The following is a 25693-nucleotide window of genomic DNA, read 5'->3' as shown; positions in this document are numbered from 1 at the left end:
TTTACTTTTGGAGCTCAAAGACATCTCAAATCATGGGAATAAATGTAAAAGTAGTTATTTAAATGACTATGAAGGTAATCGATTAACTGTTTTTCTCTTGGATCCACCTTTAATAAGAAGCAGTTATAAAAATGAAGATAAACTTTGTTTGTTCTAAAACATTATATTGTTACAATTAAGACCAAACAGCTTCTTGTTATTGGTTTAGAAAGACAATCTGGAACTCCACTTCATGGGAACTCTCAGCCAGAGAGAGGTGGGGGAGCAGAGGTACTCTGCTGCCATGAAGGAGGAGGTAAACTTGGAACTGGCTTTGTCACTGGGGCCTTGAAAAACTCTGGGCTCACATGCTGCCAGATGGGGGCCGGCGGGGGGGGGGGGGTGGACATCCTCATCAGTGAGGGCTGGGAGTTCTGGAGGACATGGTGAGCTCAACCAGCCTGAGTGCACGGTACTGGACCAGGGAGGCAGCCTGCGTGGTCAAGAGACTGTTACATACAAGGCAACTGATCAAGTAAATAAATATACTGAGGATGATGGGAACAAGATTTCTCATGACAAGAAAGAGGGGCATAAATATAGAAAGAGAAAGGGCAAGAATAACCATGTGATATTGGCTTATGGGGAAATCATCAGTGTGAACTCATAGTTTCTCATATAGATAGATAATAGACAGACAGACAAATGGATATAAATGCATGTGTGTTTATACGTGTTCACTGTGTATATGTGAACATGCATGTGTTTCCTAGATCTGTCCACTGAGAAGGCCTAGAAATCACAGCCTTGCAACAATGAGCACACTGAGCACCCAGATCTTGGTTTCTAAATACCAGTCTTCAATAAAAGGAAGCAGAGCTCCTTGGAAAAATGGATGATTCCAGAGCTTGGGCAGAAAAAGTTAAAGATAAGCCTGAAATATCTTTGATAAGAATTCAGGGAAGTTCTCAACGAATAATACAAAGATGTCAAAAGGACAGGAAAGCAATCCGAAACAGCTCCCACGAGTCAAATCTGGGATAATCTGAGTACCAAAATAGTAGTTGAGTAAAATAGAACTCCATGAATTCTTACAAACAGAGAGAAAGAAAGTGGGGGAGGGGAAGGTAATACTAACTAATAAGTATAGAAGAAATGACGGAATTAGAAAATCACCATTTGACAACTATCAGAGTAATAACAGAAGAATTATGAATGAATGCTAAAACAACTGAATAAAAGTTAGATGAGGAACAAGATATTAACACAGTCTCAAAATATCTCCATTCATATAGTCCATTAAGTACTTCTTAAAACACAAAAAACTTATTAATTTTACAATGGAGAAACTTGCCAGACAGTATCTTAGCCATTTAAAAATTAACATCATTCAATAATGGGACAAATCAACATCTTATGACTCCTGAAATAATGCACTGAGAAGAACTAAGCAAAACTTCTGTTGTATTTCTCCCCAAAATATATAACTTGAATCTAATCATAAGAAAAACATGAAACAAACCCAAACGAAGCATATTTTACAAAATAATAGGTGCCTGTTCTTCAAATTCAAGGAAAGACTGAGGACTGTTCCAGATCGAAGAAGACTAAAGAGACATGTAATAATTGATCCTGAAACTAAAAAAGAACATTACTGAGATAATCTGCAAAATGAACAAAGTGTATGGATTTAATGGTAGTATGATATCAATGTTAATTTCCTGATTTTGATGGCGTACCGTGCCTTGGTGCAAGTGTTCTTGTTTTTAGAAAATACACACTGAAATATTTATGAGTAATGGATCGACAGGTCTGCAACTTAATCTCATATAATTAAAACAATTACACATACATAATTTTATATATATGCACATGCATACACACACATATATGCATACTCACAAAGAGACAATGAAAAGGCAAAAGGTAAATGGGGAAGAATTTAATAACTGTGTAATCTCAGTGAACAGTAAATAGTTGTGTGTATGATTTTTGCAACTTTTCTGTAAGTTTAAAATTATTCAAAAATAAATGTTAAAAAGACACATTTCACATACACTGCTGTAATTTATTTAGCTCTAGATATTTTTCTTATGGAAGGCCTTTTGAGATTATCAACCGTTATGTTTTTTAAACAAAAAAAAATGTGATTATATATGGTACATATTATTTGATAATCTGCTTTTTTTTCCCTTGAAATATCACAGACATCTTTCCATATTAATAAGTATAGGTTTGTAGCACAATTTTTAATGGTCGCACAATCTCCCACTGCATGGTTATAAATAATTTATTCAATCATTTTTCTATTATTGGATACTTAAGGTTTCAGATTTTTTTGCTATTATGAACAACACTTCAGTAAACGTCCTACAGTTACATCTTTGCATACATCATGACCTTATTCCCTAGAGTCTTTATTAATTTTTCTGCTCCCATACTCACATGTAATCCATGTTCATTGCTAAAATTCAAACATTACAGAAACTAAAAATTCCCCCATTTTAAAAAAAGAAAGAATAATTCTTGCACGTAACAGAAAAATAATAATCTAGAAGGCCAGTATAAAAGATGACTGACAAACGAAAATGGAATTCAAACACCACGATCGCAAATTAGTCAGAATAATGCAAAATATAACAAAACACATACACCAGAGAAGTGGCGGGTATCGTGATGTCACATTAAAAACCTGATAATAAATGTTTTGACTTATAATGAGGTTTTCAGGAGTAGCAAAAGTGGGTGTACCAGAAACCCAGGATATATTACATTGTGGATGCGTAATCAATATAGTAGCACAGCCAGCAGACGAGTCGTCTCCTGTCTGTCCCCTCACATCCCTCCTACCAGTGCCACACTGAGGAGGAGAAATGGAGGTCGTAGCCCGACCTTCTGCTCGTCATTCCCAGCTGAAAAAACAAGTGAGGCTGTGTTGCTGGAGTGTGTTCACTGACAGGAATCAGAGAAGCCAGCCACACTTGGAAAGGCCTGTGTGATGAGAATGTAGGTCCAAGGGGCAGAGGGGGTCATGCTGCATCTGTTTTAAACAGCGTCCCAAACGGCTGACAACTGGCTCACCTTCTGCCTCCCTGCGTCAGCAGGACATTGCATCTATAGCATTTTACTTTTCTTTATTCAAAATTATCTTATTTCTCTCCAGCTTCCACCTAGAAGGAAAGGATATTCTTAATCGTGAGGTTCCTGGCAATCAGTTACGTTTTCTGGAAAAGCACTGCTATAGACAAAGAAAACTATGTGATTAGTAAAGCTTTCATGAATACAAATTATGATTTAAGTAAAAATCCAAGTGTTTAAAGACCATGTTTCCTATCTGAAAGTCATAAAGTAGATTTCCTTTTATATATCATGCTATCAAAGACACTTAAAAAATAATTGTTAACGAATATATCTAAGCAATTATTTTTTGAGTACCAGAAAGACGTTCAACACTGCACAAGAATGGCCTGAAAATAACTCTTAAGATGATTATATGTACAGTAAAACACTTACTATAAATTTACAGCAACCTTTCAAACTTAAAAAGTCACAAAATATTCAAGAACAGTTTTCATCCACCAAGGTAACTAATTAATCTTGTAAGACTAAGACAGAAATGAGCTAAAACACCAGGTAGTAAAATAACCTACAGGAGATAAAACACACACATTTTGGTCAATAGTATTTGAAGTTTTAAAGAATCATGACTTAAAAACAAAAACTAGAAAAGCCTACAGCTGCCATAAGTATCTCCAGAATTTCTCCGTTATAAACAACCCCCCAAACAGAGAAAACACAGATTATAGATTATGCGATTCCTCCCCAAACAGTGTCCATAGATTTAGAGATTGCTTTTCTCATAAGATACTATGATTAACCGCTCTGCAAAACAGAGACAAATTCCAATTTCTCTTAAGAGATGTTCTTTCTATCATCCTTCCTGTACAAAAATAAGCAAATAAGAAAAATAAATTGTTGCCCAGATGCAAGATTTTCAGAATCCACTTCATAAGACACAATGACAGACACTGTGGCCTTGGACCAAATATTTCATTCTCTCATCCTAAAACTCTTGATAGCATGAGGCATGTATTCCACAAACCAAGTTTAGGAGAGCAAGTCAGGGCTGAGGAACTGAAGAGGATAAAATAGGACTCTGGATACAGGACACAGACAATATTTCTAAGTGTGACAACACTAAGTGTGAATACACTATACTGAAAAATGTCACAGAAGAAGCCACCTTTGGGGTTGTGTCTGATGGTGCTCCAGCATGGGATGGGTTTCCAAAACCTAGTAAAGTCAGATCTAGGTCCTGAGCTCAAAGAACTGGAAGATTCCTGAACGAGGCAGAATCTGATACCATTTCCATGTCACTGGTAATATATTAAGGTAAATATATGCAGCAGAGAGAGGTCATAAAAAAGTAAAAAATGAACACCTCTGTATTTACAGAGCATGGAATGCATTTAATTTTCAAAACCTGTTCAATAAGATTTATGAGATGATGAACCCCTTCTGGTGAATGCTTTCTTCAAAGAACTGTTTAAGAAATGCAACTTAGATGTCAACTTTAATATCATCATGAAAAAATACTGTATTACAGGTCCTTATCAAGGGAATAATACTCCCAGACAATGAAAACGCCAAATATAAAATCACAGGCCATTATAGCTCTAAAGGACTGTAGAAATCATTAAGTTTTATCCCCTCATTGGTAGCTTATTTAAATGGAGGCAGAGAGAAGTGAAGTGTTTGCCCAAGGACTAGGTATAAATTAGCAAAATTACAAAGACTAAAATCCAAGTCTTTTAGAGTTCTACTTCATTTACTCAATACATGTACTATTACGGTTACTTCCCTTGACAACACACTATCAGCACCAGAAGGAGGAGAGGGAAAGAGAAGAAACCGCAGCTGGCATGGAGGGATTCATCTGGGCCAAGCAACGGGATGATTGATTTACATACATTATCTAATTGAATCCCCATCACAACATGTGAAGAGGATGCCATTATTCTTATTTCACAGAGAAGGAATAGAAGATACAAAGAAGTAACTTGCCTAAGAGAAAACAGCTGCTAATGGTAGTGCCAGGATTCCAACCAAGGTCCTTCTGATGCAAAGATCTGCTTTCAACCCTCTAGTCTCCCAGAGTTATGCTCCCTTCTTACCCCACAGTATATTTGTTCTGGGCCAATTCTGGGTCCAACCGCCTCCAGTCATGACTGGCTTATATGCTGGCTGGCTGTATGGCTGGGTGCCCCCACTCTCTCCTAGTCCGGCACAGCCTTCCCAGGGAGAGGAAAGCCATCCTCTTCCCAAGAGCATAAGAGGTAGATGTACTCTCTGGCTAAACTTGCCAGAGTAACTCTTTATCCCTTAAGCCTTCTGTTACAGCTAACTGCAGATCCAGGCTAACTAACCAGAAACACATAGGAAATACTATTTGTACTAATTAACCAACATATAAATTCAACAATGCTTCAATCACCCTGCATTGACACTATGTGGAACCAAGAACAAGGAGTATGTTTAAAAAAAAAAAAAATGCTCCAAGTTAGTGATTCTCTAGGACTACAGGATGGTGGGGGGGCAGGGGTGGAATCAAAATCACCTGGAGCAATTTTCACAGCCCAGGAGTCTATTTCCCTCACATCCAACATCTGATAGTACATATACTCAGGGAGGGATAGGCTAGCTTCTGGGAGGAGAGGAACTCGGGCAAATAATTTGGAAACGTTTGTCAGGGAACCAGCAATATATCCTATACCCTATTCAGTTAAAACTATCATTCCGAGGGATGAGTTAGATGGTGGAGACGGTGTACATTTCTGTGCCCGAAGAGAAAAGACTGACGGAAGTACAGACAGGGAAGGGCAGTGTGCCATAAGGAGCAAATCAGGATCTGGCGGTAAGCCTAACAGCAAAGGGCCAGGCGGGACAACAATAACAAAAATGTTTAAATAAAAAGATACATGAAGTCAAAAGGCACAGCAGCCTGAACTGTTAGCCAGCGGGTGGGTCATGTCAGAGATTTCCACAGCCCAGGGAGCATCACTGTGCTCCAGGATTATGCAGTCACCGATATCACGGTTCTGAAATTAAACTGTGTATTTAAGAGAAAGCATTCAAGTCAAATATTTTTAAGTGGATTTCTTTCTAAAATGGTCAGATTCTCTGATTTGATCAAGAGTCACTGTCCTACTTATGTAAAAATGATGCATGAAAAGCAACATGGTTTAGCGGGGAAACAGAGCAGGAGCTCCGGAGTCTGGCAGATGTTGGTTCTGGTGCTCTGGAGGTTTTGTAGTCTTCAGCACAGGGAATGGGGCTGAAATGGGTGAGCACAGGACGTTTCCAAGGGAGAGAGTGCAGAGTTTGAGGAGAAGTTGGAGAGTTGGCTGGGACAGAACCTGAGGACCACCAACACTTCAGGGATGGTAGAGGAGGCAGAGGAGATTGCAAACAAGACACAGGGACACGGGAGTAATCAGAAACATGGAGGAAAACCTGAAGAATTTAGGGTCACTGACGCCATGACAAGATAGTGTTTCCAGAAGGAGGACAGTGTACTGTGTCAGATGCTGAATGGTAACGCTAAACAAACAACTGAAGAATATTCCCTGGGCATAGGAAAATAAGAGGTCATTAGCATCTTGGTTAGTACAGACTCAAGAGAAACAAGTAAATATGACTCTTTTAAGAACTTTAGCCATGAAGGGAAGAACAGAGAGACTTAGCTGGGGATGAGGGGGAATGTTGGCATGTGATGCTGATGGGAATGAGCTAGTAGAGACAAGGACTAAAGACACAGCAGAAAAAAATGGCCGACAAATGGAGTAAGGCCTCTAGAAAATGTGGGAGGAGATGGGAGCCGCCGCACAGTGGAGGGACCGGACTGAGGAGAAAGGAGAAAAGGAGGAACAAAGGAAGGCAAAGCCTGCTGTGAGGACCCTGAGGGAGTTCCTGTCTAATGGTGTTGGTTTCTCTGAGAAGTAGCAGCTAGGTCTTCTGCTAAAAGGGAACGGGCCTCAAGGTGGGCAGAAGAATTAAAAGCTTGAGGAGAGCAGAGATTTTAAATTGTCACCAGGGAGAATTTAAGAGAATACGAGCCCCTCCTCCAGTCTCTTCTCTGAGTTTACCCCGAAACTGGGGACTCTGTGGACTCTGTGACCATGAGAAATGATTAGGATACACTCTGAATGGCCAGCTTTAAAAATAGGATTCTTTCTTTTATGCTTCAACCAGCATCCTACACACCTCAGTGCACAGAGGGGAGGGACCTGGATTTGAAAGTGTATTAGCCTGACAGACATTTCCGTCGGCACATTTCAAGAAATCAATTTTAGGCTCATATTTTAGTAAACAGCTAATCCGAAAGCATGACACTGAAAAATATAATACGTAATCAAATTGAGGCGAATTAAGACAAAATACTGCAGTGAAAAAAGGCTTCAGTCATTTCAGGTTTCTATTTAGAATTAAATTTCTAGTATTAAATGTTCCTTTTCAATTTGTTTTGGGTCAAGAGGTTATTAACACCATAAAAAAGTTAATAGAAAAGTATGGTCTAAGACAAAGACGTGTTATTATATTTTGCATGAATACCTATTATTAGGAAATTATCAGTTCCTAAAAACAACAATTCCTAGTTCATTAAGGGACAGACAATTACATCAAAACCCATCTCCTAATATATGTTATTTTCCCATTAGTATTCTAGAGACAAGAGCACAAGTTATAATAGAAACTATACTTCTGTGTCTACAACTGTTTAATAAAAGACATGAAGGGCATATAGTTTTTTTTTAATCTAACTAAATTACATAGTTTATTTCCAAATTTGTTTTCAATATTATGCATATTCATTTTTCTCCCTCTTACTCTGGCCTGAAATCCTAACTGAAATCTATGACTAGAAGGAAACAAGAATCAATATATAGGAATAAGGGACATTATTTAAAATAATCTTCTAAGAATGATTTTTATTGGTCAAAGCTCACATGAACCATAAAAAAAGGAACAGAAATCAAAAACCCAAAAACACATCTGTGAACTGTCAAGAATTTTAACAGGGTAAGGATTAAAAATGTTGATGAGTATAGTTGGGAGTATGGGGCAATAGGAACGGCTTTAACATTTTTTTCTAGATCATTCAGAACTGCAGTATCAGGGATTGCATTATCCCAGAGCACACTGATGCTCCCAGAGCTGCTGGAATCTCTGACGTGACCCACCCCACAGCTAACAGTGCTGTGCCTTTTGACTTCCTCTCTCCTCTTACTTAAATATTTGTGTTACTATTATTTCACAAGGCCCTTTGCTATTAAGCATCTTACTGTCAGACCCCATTGAGCTCCTTACGACACACTGTTCTCCCATGCTAGAACTCCTCTCAGTCCTTTCCATCTGGGCACAGAAATGTACACCATCTAACTTACTAAGAATGTGCTGGAACGTAGTGACTGTTCTAAGCTGAAAGACTACATTTTCCAGCTTCACTTGTAGCCAAGGTGGCCACGTAACTCAGTCTGAGCCAAGAAGGTACAAGCAAAAATGCTGTGGGAGATTTTTAGGATAGGACAGCCCTTCTTTCCTGTTATTTGGGAGGGGTGGAAAGGCTGGAACATCAGAAGCCTCCTTAGACAATGAAGTGCACTTAAGTATGAAGGTAGAAGCCACACACTTTGGAAGTGGAAGATCAAAGCAGCGTAAGTCACCATGGACTTTGCCAGGCTGCTGCAGTACCCCTGAAATACCCACCTCCAGACTTCGTATAAGAAAATAAATCCTTGAGTGTTTAAACTACTGACTAAATCATTGTTACTCTGTAACCAAAAGCAATTCTTAATGGATAAACAACAGAATTAGGACTTACAGATGATAAGCTAGATGGGCTGATGGATAAGAGTCACAGAAAGATATCCATGAAATACTGGCAAGTCCAATAAGTAGATTAAGAAAAAAATACATCAAGTATAATCCTACTTTTTATTTAAACTTTAAAAAAGGGTGTCAGTTGCATGTGTATATATGAAGAGAAAAAAGTCTGAAAAGTTGTGCATTATACTGTTATTGAGGTTATTTCTAGCGGATGAGATTATGTGGAACATCTACTTCCTTTATTACTGGTTAGAATTTTTGTTTTTAACAGTGAACAGGTATAACCGCCATAATTAGAATAAAATATGCCATGTATTTGATATTCACATATCTAAAGAGACAATATATTATTCTGCCTTTATCTTAATGGATTTTATTAAAAATTTTTAGTTGAGGGGCACCTGGGTGGCTCAGTCGTTAGGCGTCTGCCTTCGGCTCAGGGCGTGATCCCAGGGTTCTGGGATCGAGCCCCGCATTGGGCTCCCCGCTCCTCTGGGAGCCTGCTTCTTCCTCTCCCACTCCCCCTGCTTGTGTTCCCTCTCTCGCTAGCTGTCTCTCTCTCTGTCAAATAAATAATCTTAAAAAATTTTTTTTTTAGTTGAGCTACTTTTATAATGATTTTTTTGAAGTAGAAATTGTACTTATTTAGGCTATCAACAATCTCTAATATACAAACTATATTTAAGGCACAGGTCAAATCTATTTTTTACATATCTAATTATAAAAACAATAGCTTGTTATTGAAATGGGTAATGTTTTATCATAATCAGTGTGATAGTAAATCATGAATCTCAAAGGTAAATATAAAATAGTATCCACAGGAATTATGTGTAAGAACAGTAGGAGTGAAAACAGACTTACCAGACTTACTACTAATCCCACATTCTCAAAATCTACAAAGATTAACATTAAAAAAGGGAAGTTTCCTCCACCTATTAAAATAAACTTTGCATAAATGACTTGCCTAGAGTGATTTATGTATTGAGTAATATAATAGTAGAGAACAGAATAAAAATTAATAATCTACTGAACAGAAACAACCACTCACCTGAGCACTCAAAGGGACCTAAAAAGTTCATGCAGGTGGGCAACTGCCAAGGATTTACGAGGGAAACAAGCCATGAGCAATACCAGCCAAGTTTTCTCTCAAATTCACCCTCTAATCTGGTGACTTGTAACCTAGAACAATGACCTCCAAAACATGCTGCCTCTTATCCAATCTTCACCACTTGATTCACGCAGGTAAAACTATGTCTCCCTTTTAAGTAAGGACTTGCACATACCTTCCCACTGGCCTGTCAGCACCAAGGTCCTGTTAATCACCACATCGATTTCTGTAGCTCCATCTTCCACAGCCAATCTGATCTCTTCCAATCGTGTTTTTAAATGAGTCTGTCCAGCTGGAAAGCCAGTGGCCACTAGCAGAGGGAGAGAAAAGAAAGAGAAGAAGAAAGGAAAGAAGGAAGGGAGGAAGGAAGGGTGGGTGACAAATTGCAGTTGGTGAGTATCTCAATAAGGAATTTCATACAAAAAGCAAAAACAAAACAGCATTTTGACCAAAGCATTAATAACACTAAAGAGCTTCACGCCCATCTTACAAAGTGAAGTGCGAAGAAATAGAATGTCATTTCATATAGTATTGGTGTTAGGATAAGTATTAGCATTTTATCATTTGGAAAACCTGAAATTAGGTTTCTGCAGAGATGCTCATAAGGGGGCCTTACGTAAACAGAAATTGAGAAAATATGTATCATCACAGTGACGGTCATAAAATAGTAGCTATAGCCCTGTCTTGATGAACACTGGTTAATTATGGATCCTACTCTTAAGTTGGCTACCACTGTATTCTTGATTTACTCACTCACATTTATAGCTGTTGTAACCAAATTGCAATACTGGCCCTTCCAACTACCTATCTTAAAATGAACAGCCACACAGATGATAATAAAGGGAAGAGAGTGCAGGAGGGAAAAGGACCTAATGTGGTCGACAAAATTGGGGCGGGGCGAGTTGAGAAGAGCAAGGCCAAGCACAAATTAAAAAAAAAAACTAAAAGTACAGCTACACTTTGAAAAACCATTAACATTTTTTATATGTGTATCATTAATCCCATTTCCATTACTAAAGATCACCTTTTGTATTTCCTTGATGTTATTAAATTCCTTGGGTCTGCTATCTTAGAGGAAAGCATGTTTCCCTGTTGTATAAAAGAAAAGCTGAATTGAGTGAGGCTGATGAAAAATTTAAGGTAGCTGCCAAACACTTTTGGAATCTTCACAAATAGCTTGTATATCAATACTATGTTTTCTTTTGATGTATCCCTAATAAAAAAATCACCTTTTTAGACTCCTTTTTTAAAGCACCAAGATATTCCTCTTAACATCTTCTAAAAGTACAATCTAATTTTATATCTATCCATCCCTACACACTCACACACGCTCACACACTCACCTACACAGAAGCTTTAAAGACTCTTCCTTCTTTCATGCCCAGTCCTACTGAGTCCATCTTAAGTGAATAACTCCTGAATATACCCTCTCGTCTTTACTTCCCAGGCTTTGGGGTGACACTCCTCACCTCTCACACGGACTATGATAAGTCTCCCTAACTTCCTGTCACCCCACTCTACTGCATCCACGACCACCTCCCCTTCCAACTCAACTCACTATATCACGCAGCTGATCATGACGTGCCTCTGCTGAAAATCTTGCAGTATCCTCTCCAATACCAGAATAGAGCCCAAACGCCACCATCAGGCCATCTCCCCCTATGTGACCTGGCCCCGATCTACCTCTCCAGCTTCAACTCCCAGAGCCCCCCCTCTTTGTCCCAATTTAGATCCAACAATGACAGATCACTTGCGGTTCCTTGAACATGCTTCTGTGCTTTCACACAGGCTAGTTCCTCTGTCTAAAATGCCATTCCCTGTCTCGCCAACACCATCAACTCCCCCTTCCCCTTTGAGAGCCCCAGCAGTTATCATCTCTCCTATGAAGAATTCCCTTACTCTGAGTGTCACCAGCCTCTGCAAAATAAATCACTCCCTGCTCAGAGTTACAACTGTACCTTCTGCATAGCTTTATTATCGTCTTTTACATATATATACTATTACGTATCCTGCATTACGACAGTTTAAACTTGCTTATTCCTCCTAAACAAGCTTCCTTAAGGACAGGGATACGGTTCTGTAGTCTTGGGAATGAATGTGGTCTGATACTTAGGAGGCAAGCAGATACGGACAGAATGAATAAATACAAATCACTAAATACATAAAGCTAATTAAAATCATAGAATAACATTGTATATAAACCCCCCAGGTGTCTGAGTTGAAGAACTGGAAACAGGTTGCGGAGACAACAGCGAAAGCCGAAACAATTTTACCCGAAGCCACTGGGATGGTACAGCCCGCAGCCTTCAGCGCTCTCACCGCATCGCACACCCGCGCGGGATAAACACAAACAGCAGCGGTCGTGAGGCCTGTGAAGAAAGAAATCGTAACAGCCTGCTGTATGGGAAGTTCAACTTACACAACAGGCTTTTAATTATTATTTACACCACCACCGTGGCAGAAATCAAAATGAGAGGAGCATTAATTCCCCTATGACGCTGCACCGGACGAAAAAGTTTTGACTCCCCACATTTCCTTCCAGTTCTTGACAACACGGATCATTTTCTCCTTGTTCAAGTCACAGAATAAACTAACCGTGACACAGTGGACTTTGAGGTCACTATAATACCAAAAAATTCCTAAGCAGTAAACTTAATGGTCTTGACTCAGTGAGAATATTTTATTTCACGTAGGTAACAAAATCCAGATTTGTACAGCTAACAGACAGTGGATGAAAAAAGTGGATGGGAACCTGACAGGATACGACAGCAAAATGACATTTAACTGATCCTATTCCCTCTCTTGCAAGAAACAATACAATCTGGATCTGGAGCCCTCATTTGGAGGAATAAGCTCTTAAATTAAAAAAAAAAAATCAAATAAAAATCAAACAGCCACTAAAAGACAAAGCAAGAACATAGATTCCTATAGAGTTGCTACTTTTTTTCCAACCTCTCCTCCAAAGTTGTTACTTTTAACAATTTTGTATAACAACGCCTATCCATAAGTAGTGTTTTTATTGTCAAGACAAAAGATACATAATAAATATTTTTCAAAAGCTGTGGAGTTGTTTAGGTCTATAAATTATCTCCAAATTATTTGGGATAAAAGACCTGCATTGGGCCAATGCAACATCTCCAGTTGCATATTCATTATGGACAGGCACTCTTGGGAATCATGAAGCATCCCTCCATGCAAAGATGTGGCTCCTAAAATCAGCGCAGTGAGTACTAGGGCACATGGTCTTGGAAACAACCTTTAGCCTTCCAGACCTCAGTTTCCTCGTTTAGAAATAGCGGATCAACTCTCAAAGGTCTCCTCCATTCCTAAAATGTTAGGATTCTAAACTTATGGCAACTTTAGAAAGTCCTTCCTTTCATGTATACTAAGAGAGTGAATATAACTTTTTTTCAAACGATCTAACCTAATATACGAGCATGCAATATTCCCCATTTGCATTTTATTCTCAAAAGTATTTCATTTACTCACAGAAAATACTTTATGTATGAGATGTGATTATTAAGTAATGAGACTGGCTTTTGCACATGTGGCTAGGGAATGAGAATCAGTATTTTAGAGTCACTAGACAGAAAATTTCCCACACTGAAGAACTGGAAAGAAAAATAAAGAAACTCTCTACCAGCAACTTTAATCCAGGATGGAAAGAACTGACCTAAAAATGAGACTCAGATTCTCTCCCTGCTGTTTTTCAGAGAAGAATCTCAATTATTTGTCTATGTACACAATTCTACCATGGATTTTATCAGTTACCATTTTAGCAGCTGAGTCTTGTCTTAAGTCCTCTTAGATTTAGTGATTAGTACTAAAAGAGGTAAACACAGACAGATTACACAAAACAATGTTACCTTTATCGTGCATATTTAAAGTTTTTAAGAGATCTTCCCGGACTGGGTACTTGGCTTTATAACAGAGCCTTTGAATGTTGGAAGATGTGTCATCGCCTGAAAGTGTAGTAAGATCTATAAAGGTAACAGCTTTCAGGAGCCAAGCAGCCTGGTTTAAGAAAAGTAAAAACAAGATTAAAAAAAAATTATCTCCAACCCAGTTAGTTAGTAGAAAAATTATTAGACAAACAGGGGTGCTAAAATCTAATGTCTACACTGTTCTAAGGCATGTCATCCTCATATGTGAAATAAACCTTGCTCAAGAGCAACCAAAAAAATGAACACTACATAGAACAAAATAAAAAAGGGATACAGAGTAGCTTTAAAAATTATTTTTCCAGGGTACCTACCTGGGTGGTGCAGTCGGTTAAGCGTCCGACTCTTGATTTCGGCTCAGGTCATGATCTCAGGGTTGTGAGACTGAGCCTCCCCCCCACCCCCCCAACCCTGCTCGACTCTGGGCTCAGCATGGAGTCTGCTTGAGATTCTCTCTCTCCCTCTGTCCCTCCCCCTATACACGCACTCCCCCTCTGTCTCTCAAATAAATAGAATCTTTAAAAAAAATTATTTTTCCTTCCATAGCTATTCCAAAGTGAAATCCCTAACAGATCAAGCCTTCCCACACCAGACCTCTCCATCTCCTCCACTGGGAGCCCCTGATGGCTACCATATGACAGAACTTGGGAAGAAGAGGGTCTCTATCTGATATTTTACCTCCAGCCTTGGGATCTCGGATGAGACATTTAAAAAAGAGTCTCTAATTTCTTTGTTGTTATTGTTGTTTTCACTTTAATCCAATTCCATTTCTAAAACAATATTCATAGTTCATAACTCATTCTGATGAATTCCCTTTTATCTTTCAATTGGAATATTTCCAAAAATGAGCAAAATGTAAAATGTCATCCCAAAGGATTCAATCACAACATTTTGCCTCACTAGTGAGATGAACTCTGAATTCCTTTTAGTCCTGTGATACACAGCACATCTTTGGTCAGTAGACAGCGAAGGATATGCTGACCACAACTACCCTATAAAACATCACTTTTTGAATTTTGGAAAACGACTTATGAAAATTAATAGTAAGGTAAACACAATGGTCAAAGAAGGTCAACTCATGCCTAAGGGCCTCAACAGCAGACACATCAGGTTTAGATGTTATGATTTAAAAATTAAAATAGAAGACAACCAAAGAAGGTATGTCTAAGAAACTGAATAAATGTGTTAGGAAATATGCCATTTAATTCACTCATGAATAAAGATGCCTCAAATTCATTTGCGGCTTTGCCACTCAAGAGTGATAAGATTTTTAACTTGTTTGGATAAATGTGTTATCTTTCTCCAACCCATCATCATCATATATGAATTATTAAAATAAATCCTGGACAGCTGCAATCTTTTAAGTTTAGATGCATCTTGAGCAAAATTCAATATTGTGGCCTTGAGGGAAGAGACCAGGCATTGTAAACTACAGGAATAGAATGCTCAAGAAGAAACCGTACTTGCCACTCCTTTTTCACGGTTCTGCGAGCCTGGATTTGTTCTGCACGCCTCAGAACTGCGGGTTGATTCACTTGTATTTTGGAGATCCAGCTAAGGTCTAAAGGGGAAAGAAGAACACTTCTTATTAAATATATTCACCTATTTTTACATGGTCCTTGAAAGGCTATATCATTTTGCATCAAAGCTCTTTTTAAAGCTTATGCTTCTTTTTTGCACAATTACAAAGAAAGAATCTTGTTGAAAGAAACCCACTCATGAAAAGGCATACTTCATGTAAAATCAAGTACATTTGGAACCAGAACCTGTATTGATTCATTACATAGTTATGTCCAACAGGGGAAGAAAATGTTATGTTACTCGTGCCGCATGCCTCACTTCTGACAGCAAAGACTTATTTGTAAGTGTCCAGTGCAGGGGAACAAATGATTAATAAATACTTAAGTGAATTAATGTTGGGGCTTAAAGGAATCCTTGATCACTACCCCCCTACTGACAAGACTTATATCTACTAGATGCTGATATGATATAGCCCATTCTTTCCTCAAAGGGGACTTTTTGAGAATGTATTAGAAGTTACAACACTGATAGAAGTTAGAAAAAGGGAAAGAAAAAAAAAAAAAACAAGGTGTTCAAAATTCTGTGATACATCTCTGTTGCTTCTGTTTTGAAATGTCCTTCCCTACCCTGATCCTACCCTCCGTCTCTCTGAGTTAACTGTAATTTCTATTTTAAACCCAGTCTACACCTTAGCTTTTGTGAAAACACTGCCAGCTCCCCAGATAGAGCTTACATCTGGATACAGCTGTACTATACAACTTGTACTTAGTTCATCAAGGAATCGTGGTAAAATGGTCTCCTGTCCTTACTCTGTGTGAGTCATGATCTTATCTTTAAGTGACTAACACCAAACACAGGGTGTATTTCAATTGTATTTCAGTTTTATTCATCAACACTCTATCATATAGGTGACTTCACAGTAAATCGAATGCTTACCCATTTACCTTCTGTAACTAACTTCATTTTCATATCCCTCTAGCGCCTTCTTCCTAGAAGAGCCTTAAAAAACTACTGTGGAAAAGGAAATACGCCCCAACTGTCCACAATGTTGCTTTTTAGCTGTGGTCAACTGCCGTCCAAAGACAGATGATCCTTCTTCTGAGGCATCAGCGGGTCAATAGTAGCCTAACACTACATCACAATGCCTACGTCATTCACCTCATTTCCTCTCATCAGATAGGCATTTTATCATCTCACATCATCACAACAAGGGTGACTACAATACGATAAAGTATTCTGAGAGAGATCACATTCACATAACTTTTATTATACCATATTGTTATAACTGTTCTATTTTATTATTAGTTACTGTTGTTAATCTCTTACTGTGCCTAATTTATAAATTAAAATTTATCATAGGTTGTATGAATAGGAAAAAACATAGTATATATATAGGGTCCAGTACTGTCCAGAGTCTCAGGCATCCCTTGGGGGTGGTCTTGGAATACATTCCCTACAGATAAGAGGGGACTACCATATACAATTCTCTATAGTGTGGGGGAGAAACCACTGATTGCATACTGCACTATGTAACAACACTAATAATAATAATAATAATAATAATAATACAGCATTTGCATCCACCACAAAAATAAGACCACATTTCTACAAAAGACATTCTCTCTCTCATTTCTAATTGGTTCTTTTTATCAATATTAATATTACAGAAATTCCAAGTCAGAGTCTGAGTGATTAATAATGATACACTTATTTAAATATCACTGAATAAGGAGCAGAGTCTGGGTGCTTTTTTCCCCTAATTAAATTATTTTGTTAGCCGAAATCATTTAACAAAACAGATTTTCAAAATTTCAATCCATCTGTTCCTCCAAGACACTGTATGGTTTCCTGCTCATCTGCTAAGCTAACATTGCAGAGTCTAAGGTCAAGCAAATGATATCTGCCTCTTTTTCCCCATCCACAGATGGGTTCTAGGTAAAGTCCAAAGAAATAAGGCCAGACTCATCCTAATTTATGACTTATAAGAACCCCTTTCTACCCAAAGACAGGGGAGATTCTTTTTTTTTTTTTTTTTATAAAAAACTGTTGTTAATGGTGATTAGGTTTACCATTTCAGGCAGATAGTAAAAACCAATGAGGCAGAATTGTGTGAAATACAAGACTCACCACCAAGCAACTGTTGACAGTGGCCAAAAGAGGGAAGCCTATGCTGGCGGGGCAAGGCTCTAAGGGCCGTCCTTTACCTGTCATAGGACCCTTCCTGGATGCTCCTCCCCACCTCCTCTCTACTCCCCACCCACATGACCACCATAGGAAGCACAGCTACTGGAGAGACATCTCTGGCAATCCCAAGACTTCACCACCTGGCTCCCTTTGCCCTCACAGGACCCCCCTTCTCCCTCTCTGTCCCTCCAACCCTGTGGTACAGTCTTTCTAAACCATCAGGAGTTCACTGGCAATTATGTCACGTTCTCTCTGGACCTGTGCATGCTGGTTGTTCCTTCTGCCCTTTGTTATCTGGCCGATACAGTGAACTCCCCCCCCCCCCCCGCCCCCAGTCTTTAAGACTTAGTTCAAATGCCACTTTCTCTGTGAACTTTCTCTGAACCATACCAGTTGGGCTATTCCTTTGCTTCTTTGCACTTAATGCAACTTTATAATCTACCTTTAGTGTAGTCCCCTTATTCTGAATGCACCAATTTGTCCAAATGTTTATAGTCCCAACAGATTTTTAAAACTCCAAGCAAAGTGCCTGACACATAGGTGGCATTCAATAAATCAAATGAATGGTTCCCCGAGACCAGACATGATCAAATTATGGGCAATAGCTTTCCCAAATTTTTCTACCAAAAAAAAAAAAAAAAAAAGTGTTTTCTTCCCTCCCCCCCAGCTTTATTGAGGTAAAATTGACAAAAACTGTATATGTTTAAGATACACATCTTGAGGGGTATCTGGGGGCTCAGTCAGTTAAGTGTCTGCCTTCAGCTCAGGTCATGATCCCAGGGTCCTGGGATCAAGCCCCACATCAGGCTCCCTGCTCAGTGGGGAGTGTGCTTCTTCCTCTCCCTCTGCTGTTCCCCCTGCTTATGTGCTCTCTCTCTCTCTCAAATTAAAAAAAAAAAAGACACACACTTCGATGTTTTGATATACATCTACAAGGTGAAATAATCACCACAATGAAGCTAATTAACATTTCTATCACTTCACCCATTTTCCACTTTCTTTTCTTTTTTTTTTTTCCTTTTTTGAGTGGGTTGAGAACACTTAAGATCTACTCTCTCAGCAGATTTCAACCATACAATAGAGTATTGTTAACAACAGTCACATTGGGGGCACCTGGATGGCTCAGTCGGTTGAGTGTCCAACTCTTGATTTCAGGGCAGGTCATGATCTCACAGTTGTGAGATCAAGCCCTGAGTTGGGTTCTGTGCTCAGCATGGAGTCTGCTTGTCCCTCTCCCTCTGCTCCTCCCTGGGCTCACTTTCACTCTCTCTCTAATAAATAAGATCTTTAAAAAAACATAAAACAATAGTCACAGTGCTGTACACTAGATCTGTGGAACTTACCCACCTTGAATGATGGAACTTTGCACCCCAGCTTCTGATTAAAGAACTTGTGGATCTCCACAAGAGAAGCTGGGGCTGACACATGAATGGAATACCTGAAGGCATCCACCTTAAAAATTAATTTTTAGTACAATTCCCCACCAAAGGTTAGAACCCACGAGGCCTGCTCTCACACTTCTCAGACACACTTGCCAGAGGTCCCCATGAACTACCTCCTAGAGGATGTAATAGGATTACTTCTCTTGCAATATCAGCCTCCACTGTTAAAAATATCATTAGTGGTCATAAAATTATCTGGCCCCATATTTAATCCAGCCACAGAATTTGCCTCTGTGACCTCCCATGGTAATGAATTATATAAGTGACTATCTCATTTTATTAGCACTTAATTTGCTACTCTTTAATTTCATCAAATAACCCTTGTTCTCATATTATAGGGTCTGGGGAAAAGAAAGGATTGATTGGCCTTTGTTATGTCCTTCATAATTTTTAATATTTTATTCGAGTACCCTTTAGCGTCTCCTTTCCAGGAGAAGTGATTCTAATGCACGCAATCTCATCAGTACCATAGAATCTTCTCTTACAGGGACCAGGAGGGGTTTCAAGTACATGTGCTTTTGGGGAGAAGAGACACGAAGCCATAATTGGAAGGCAATAATACTTTTTTCTCAAAACTCTCCCATGAAAAAATATCCTATTGTGTCTCTTACTATGTCATTTGGGTGGCTTTCAGGCCCTTCTGTCAGTTATAAATTTGTTCTCAAATACTCTTCTTGAAATTTTTTAATATTATTATTTTTCCTATGTCTCAATGGAGACAAATCACTTTCACTACAAATACACCATGTAGTCCTTCTGTTACTTCCATTGATGCTTCCACGGGTGTTCTCACGCTTCTTCACAATATTCCTAAAACATGTAACACCAAACAATAACTCTGTGAAAGGAGGTTTATTTTGTATTTTGATTTTACCTTTGTTCCTAATGGAGAAAAATAAATTGTGATACGTTATTAGAGATTTTTTTTCTCCCAAATTTGGGAAAAGAAAGATTAAATATCCCATGTTTGCTCTTTTCATTCTTTGTTTATTTTCAAAATTTGCAACTTCCTGGGAATCAGCCACAGCTTCCCATATGTGCAGGTACCCAGGACAGAAAAAGTTGCTCAATGAGCCCGGTACATCATTGTACATTTATTTTTTACCTCAGACACTGAAACCAGTGAAATATCAACTTGATCATGTCTAGTCTTTCAATCTTAGCCTTGGAAAAGGTTAGCTTGGCTAGAAAAAAGAGCCCTGGATGTCAGTACATGCCTGATCCATCCAGTCTCAGTAGATACTGAACTTACATAAATGACCAGACTCAGCCTTGTCCAGTTCCTAACCAACGATACAAGACAGAGACCTCACCCTTACTAGCAGGTAAAAACTAGAATTCGTTTTCTTCCCGAAGTCTAGCCTACCACCCAATAAGCCCCAGATGCCCCCAGTGACCATGAGCCAACTCTTCCAACATTCTATCATGTAGATAGACAGTTTACCCAGACAGATGGTCTAGAAACCAAGACACCAACAGCTTGACAGCAAATATTGCCACCAGTCAGAGCCTTACTACTATGACATCTCCCCACAGCTACTGTGACACTAATCTCCAACTCCCATCCCACACACGTTCTCCATCCAGACCATTCTTGAGAATATGAATCCAAGTCCTGGTGAGTGATGAGTTTACTACGCCCTCTAAAATACTTCAATGTAGATTTCTGGCACCAAGGGAAGGCCAACATGATCTGCTTACTTGTTCCTTCGGTACTAACCTTGCATATTCTCTGCTTACACTCTTCTTCCCTCTGGCTGTCATTTCCAGTATGTCTTGTATCCACAGCCATGTGGGTTATAACAATCCCTCAGAACACATCATCACAGTGGAAGAGAGTCTGGGTTCACATTACTAGATACATGTGCTCTTGGACCTGGCTTCACATAGCAGCATCACATGGGGATTTTAAGGTCTCCCTCCTTTCTCTTACCCTTCATCCCTCCTTGAGACATTGGCCCTTTCCCGGCTATCACTGCTCTTTACTAATCCATTTCTGTCAATTATTCTCCTTCTTGATCATCAGCTATTGTCTGTAGGTTGATCGAGGCACTAGAAGGAGAACCTAGTCACTCATTCTGGCAGCAACATACTGTTGGGTGCAGTCCCCAGGGTGTCTATTTCTGTTCCACTTGTTCCCAGGATGCCCTTGATCACTCAGTCACCAGCCCCCAAGGTTTGGCAGCAGGTAGGGGCTGATGTTATGTAGCTAGAGAGCCACGAGCGCTTAGCAGGGTGAAGCACCCACGTCCAAGTCCTACCACCACTGCGTTTAGCCTCTCTGGTCTGCAGGCTCCGTGCAGAACGATCCGAGAAACGCAGTGGCCTGAAAAACGTTGCTGCTGTCCTGACAAAGTTTAGGGGACAACGCCACAGACTGGGAAGAGTTGAAAAATAGAAAATACAAGCCAATGTATGGGGACAAAAAGCAATGTGTTTAACCAATATTTCCAACTGGTTCCACTGGTCACATTGGTCAGGAGTCTTTCAGTTAAAAATGATGAAAACTGACTCTGGTGATTGAACCAAAACGGGAAGGATGGTAAAAGCTCAATAACTGAGAAGAGATTGGAAGAACCAGCTTGGACAAGAGACAGGAACCGAAGACAATACAGAGACAAAGCTAGAAGAACAAGGCCAGCATTGAACAGCAACAGGCTGACGGAGGTGCCACAGCAGCGGCTGTAGACAACACCACTGCCGCTTATCTCAACTCACTCAGAGCCTCAGGTTCCATAGGAAAGCATCCAAAGTCTGATGCATGCATGCCTGTGGGGCGCAGGGAAGACGGAAGATCCACTCCTTCCTCTGTAGCGCCGCCAACCTGATCTACGTACAAGATAGAATGACCCAAAACTAAGAGGACGCGTGTTCGTTGCTGGTCAGCCAGAAAATGATAAATTTCTATTACAATGAGCAGTGAGTTTGGGACATACTAGATGGGATAGCTTCTCTTAGAGATGCATAAAGCATTTAGCACATTAGACTCTATAACTAAGTCCCATTCAAAGAAATTTCTTGAATGGTCTTTAACTCAGCATTTCTCAAACATTGGACCACAAAAGGCTTTCTCCCTGGAATATACACTCACCACACTGGCTGGACAGTAAGTCAAGTTCAGAGAAAGGGAAGGTCAGAGTAGGCTCCTCCAGTTGGCTTTAAAAAACTCTTAGTAGATTAAGGGGAGATGTGAGATTGACACTAAAGCAGACGTTCAGTCTGGAGACATCTTTGGTTGACCCAGCCGGCGGTGGGAGAGTACCACTTGGACCTGGTGGGTAGAGGGCAGAGATGCTACTAAACATCCTACAATGTGTGGACAGTCTCTTAATAGTGCAAGTGCCTGATATTAAGCTTTCTAATTGTAGTATAAGTGCCGGACATTAAGCTTTTGATCGCTGAGGCATCCATTTCAAAAGACATCCATCCTGAATAAACATATGGCCAGCCGTATGACACAGCTACTAACAAACCAACCAATAAGGAACTAGACAGCCCCACACACGAAGGTTCCTCTTTCAGAAAGCCCTGGTGACCAGATAACTGCCTGCCTGAGTGACCCTGCTTCCCCTTTGCATGCCCCAATCCCTGCTCTTTTGCTTTAAATTAGCCAATAAAGAGCCCACAAAACCCTAGACATCCCACCCTCAGACCCTAATAAAGACTCAGGTCATTGCTTGTGTGTGTGCACGCCAGCTCTTTCTACCCGAAACCTCACAGCGTAGCCCTCGGGTATGCCGTGCACTCTGCAGGACTTGTGAGTAATAAACCCTGATCCTCAGAGTTCCCTGATGGTTTCTGCTGAAGTGTGTATCTTGCAGTCATAAGAATGGAAAGAGACGGCCCACCCATAAGTAGTAGCCCCGGTAGGGGAACTCTCCATGGAATTTGCCACAAGTGATATGCCCAAGTGAGCACCACAGGCATTCCTTTTTTTTTTTTTTAAAGATTTTATTTATTCATTTGAGAGAGAGAGAGAGAGACAGCCAGCGAGAGAGGGAACACAAGCAGGGGGAGTGGGACAGGAAGAAGCAGGCTCCCAGCGGAGGAGCCTGATGCAGGGCTTGATCCCAGAATGCTGGGATCATGCCCTGAGCCGAAGGCAGACACTTAACGACTGAGCCACCCAGGCGCCCCACCACAGGCATTCCTAACCAAGGGTGCTACCTTCAACAGGCTCAGGACCAACAGAACAGCCCAATAATAGAGAATTAACTGGCCCTCAATGTCAACAGTGCCAAGGCTGAGAAACCCTACTCAAAGGATGGGCAGGATTCAGAAAAAATAAAGAGGAAGCGCTGAAGGTTTATGGAAAACAGCAGAGGCAAGTTGGCTCTATTTGATTCACTGTGGCTTACTGTAAAGCTTCTTAAGTACCAGGCTAAGGAGTCTAGATCTGTGCTATCCGATCAGTAGCCACTGGCCACATGTGGCCATCTGAGCATTTGAAATGTAGAACAGTCCAATTTGAAACATGCTTTAAGTATAAAGTACTCTGCAGATTTGGAAGATTTAGTACAAAAAAAGAACATAAAATATCTCTGTAATTAGGTCTTTTTGTTTTCTGTTTTTTTAAAGCCCAGCTTGGTACTCAACGCGGAGCTTGAACTCATAACCGTGAGATCAAGAACTGAGTTGAGATCAAGAGTAAGATACTCCACCAACTGGGCCACCCAGGTGCCCCTATGTAATTATGTTTTGATATTGATTATACACTAAAAATACAATATCTGGGATATATTTGGTTAAATAAAAACCTACTAAAATTATTTTCACCTGTTTCTTTTTACCTTTATAATGTGTACTTAGAAGATCTTAAATTACGTTGTGTTGCATATTATATTTCTATTAAACAGCACTGGTCTAGACTTTATCCTGTAAGTGATCAGAGCCACTGAAGATTTCCAAACTGTGCTGTAACAGAATTAAAGAAGCATTTTCTAAAAATGATCAGCATACAGAATATGTCCCACAGAAATGCTTATACAAATATGCAAGTGCAAATATGAAAAGGTACTTATGGTAGCACTGTTGCAAGTGACACCAAGACCCATGACTGCTTCAAATATAGCAGATCCATAATATGGAATATGATCCAGCTATCAAAAAGAATGAGGTAGATCTGTAAGTACTGTCATGGAAAACCGATTATGATACTTTACTCAGTGAAAACAAGTAGCCTGCACAGTAGTGATTTTCTAAAATAAAAATGTTTATAAAAACAAAAATGCAAGTATAGAACATATATCTGTTGGTACGGTGCAAAAAAAATAATAGAATATATACCAAATTGATAGAAGAGTTTCTCTTCAGAGCTAGAATTACTAAGATTTCTACTTTCTCATGTTATATAGTTCCATAACACTGAAAATTTTTACCAAGAGCACGCATTACGTTATTGAGCAGTAAAAACAAAATATACTTAACTCTTTTGAATTGAGAGGCATTGTCAGGCAGCAGTGTGCAGGACAGGTAGGAAGAGACTACAGTAGGTAGACCAGCAAGATGGCTGTTGCTATAATCCAGGCATCAGCATCATACAACACCTCCATGGGGCATTTCACACCCCAAACCTGTCATGACCAAACTCTGCCAGAGTCCTTCCACGAATCCAGCCTGACTCAGCTGCATGATGCCAGGAAGAAATGATAATGTCAGAATGCCACCATTATTGCTCCCATAGAGAAGATCACTAAAAACATTAGCACCCCGGGCCACCAGACAGAACCTGATTATTACATAAATCCTAGATGATACAAAGATGACACTTTGGTGAGATGGGCCCTCACTGGCCCACTCATAGCAATGCCCTTCCCCACAGTTAAGGAGTCTTTGGAGCCAAAGGTACAGACTTTCCCCGAGATCACATTCTCCTTCCAGTCCAAGTGCAAAGTGCACAGGACTCCAGAATTCCCAGACCAAATGGCATTAGGTCTGCTCAGAGTCGACAGGGGTCTCCAACCCAAAGTCAGTACCTTAAGATATAAGACAGCTTAGGGACTTTGCTTCTAGAAAGTTTGGTCAATACACATCTATGAATTACATTTATTCATTCATTCAACTAATAAAAAAAGGGATACATATGATGATGCCAGCACTGTTCTAGGCTCAGTGGGTTCAGCGGTGAATGAAAAACCAAAATCCTTACTTTCACAAAGCTTCTTCTCATGAAATGAGACAAACAAACATGTAAATATATGTTAAATCTAATATGCAATATATGTGGGCTACAATGAAAAGTTACATAGGATAAGAGAATGGAGACAGCAGGGATGGGTACGGTCAGGGAGTCTCCGATAAGAAAACAACTAAGCAGAGCCCCATATAAAATAAAGAAATGAGGAGCATCTGGATGGCTCAGTTGGTTAAGCATCTGCTTTCTGCTCAGGTCACAATCCTGGGGTCCTGGGATCAAGACCCATGTCAGGCTCCCTGCTCAGTGGGGAGTCTGCTTGTCCCTCTCCCTCTGCCCCTCTCCCCCCTCATGTGCTCTCTCTCTCTCTCTCTCAAATAAATAAATTAATAAATAAAATCTTTAAAACAAAAAAATAAGGAGGGGAGCCTGGGTGGCTCAGATGGTTGAGCATTTGCCTTCAGCTCAGGTCATGATCCCAGGGTCCAGGGATTGAGCC

The 25693-nt window shown here is 39.8% G+C and overlaps 1 protein-coding gene across 4 annotated transcripts in view; it reads right to left on the bottom strand.

Moving 5' to 3' along the window:
* The window catches only part of DERA (deoxyribose-phosphate aldolase), a 128960-nt gene that overhangs the window by 63715 nt on the left and 39552 nt on the right, over positions 1–25693 (bottom strand). For all 4 annotated transcript variants that reach the window (XR_015721607.1, XR_015721608.1, XM_045781506.2 and 1 more), the window contains exons 2-5: positions 15378–15475; positions 13840–13987; positions 12247–12342; positions 10149–10283 (exon numbers count right to left, since the gene is read on the bottom strand). Coding sequence is in view for 2 of the 4 variants with exons in the window: in XM_045781506.2 (XP_045637462.2) it covers positions 10149–10283; positions 12247–12342; positions 13840–13987; positions 15378–15475 (477 nt within the window). In the remaining 2 variants the exon portion in view is untranslated. The remainder of the gene's footprint in view (positions 1–10148; positions 10284–12246; positions 12343–13839; positions 13988–15377; positions 15476–25693) is intronic.

The sequence above is a fragment of the Ursus americanus genome, chromosome 25 (assembly GCF_024610735.1).
Source record: "Ursus americanus isolate L20-20 chromosome 25, mUrsAme1.1.p, whole genome shotgun sequence".
NCBI lineage: Eukaryota > Metazoa > Chordata > Mammalia > Carnivora > Ursidae > Ursus > Ursus americanus.
Note: the sequence above shows the minus strand (reverse complement) of the source record. Positions and strands in the feature narration are given on the sequence as shown.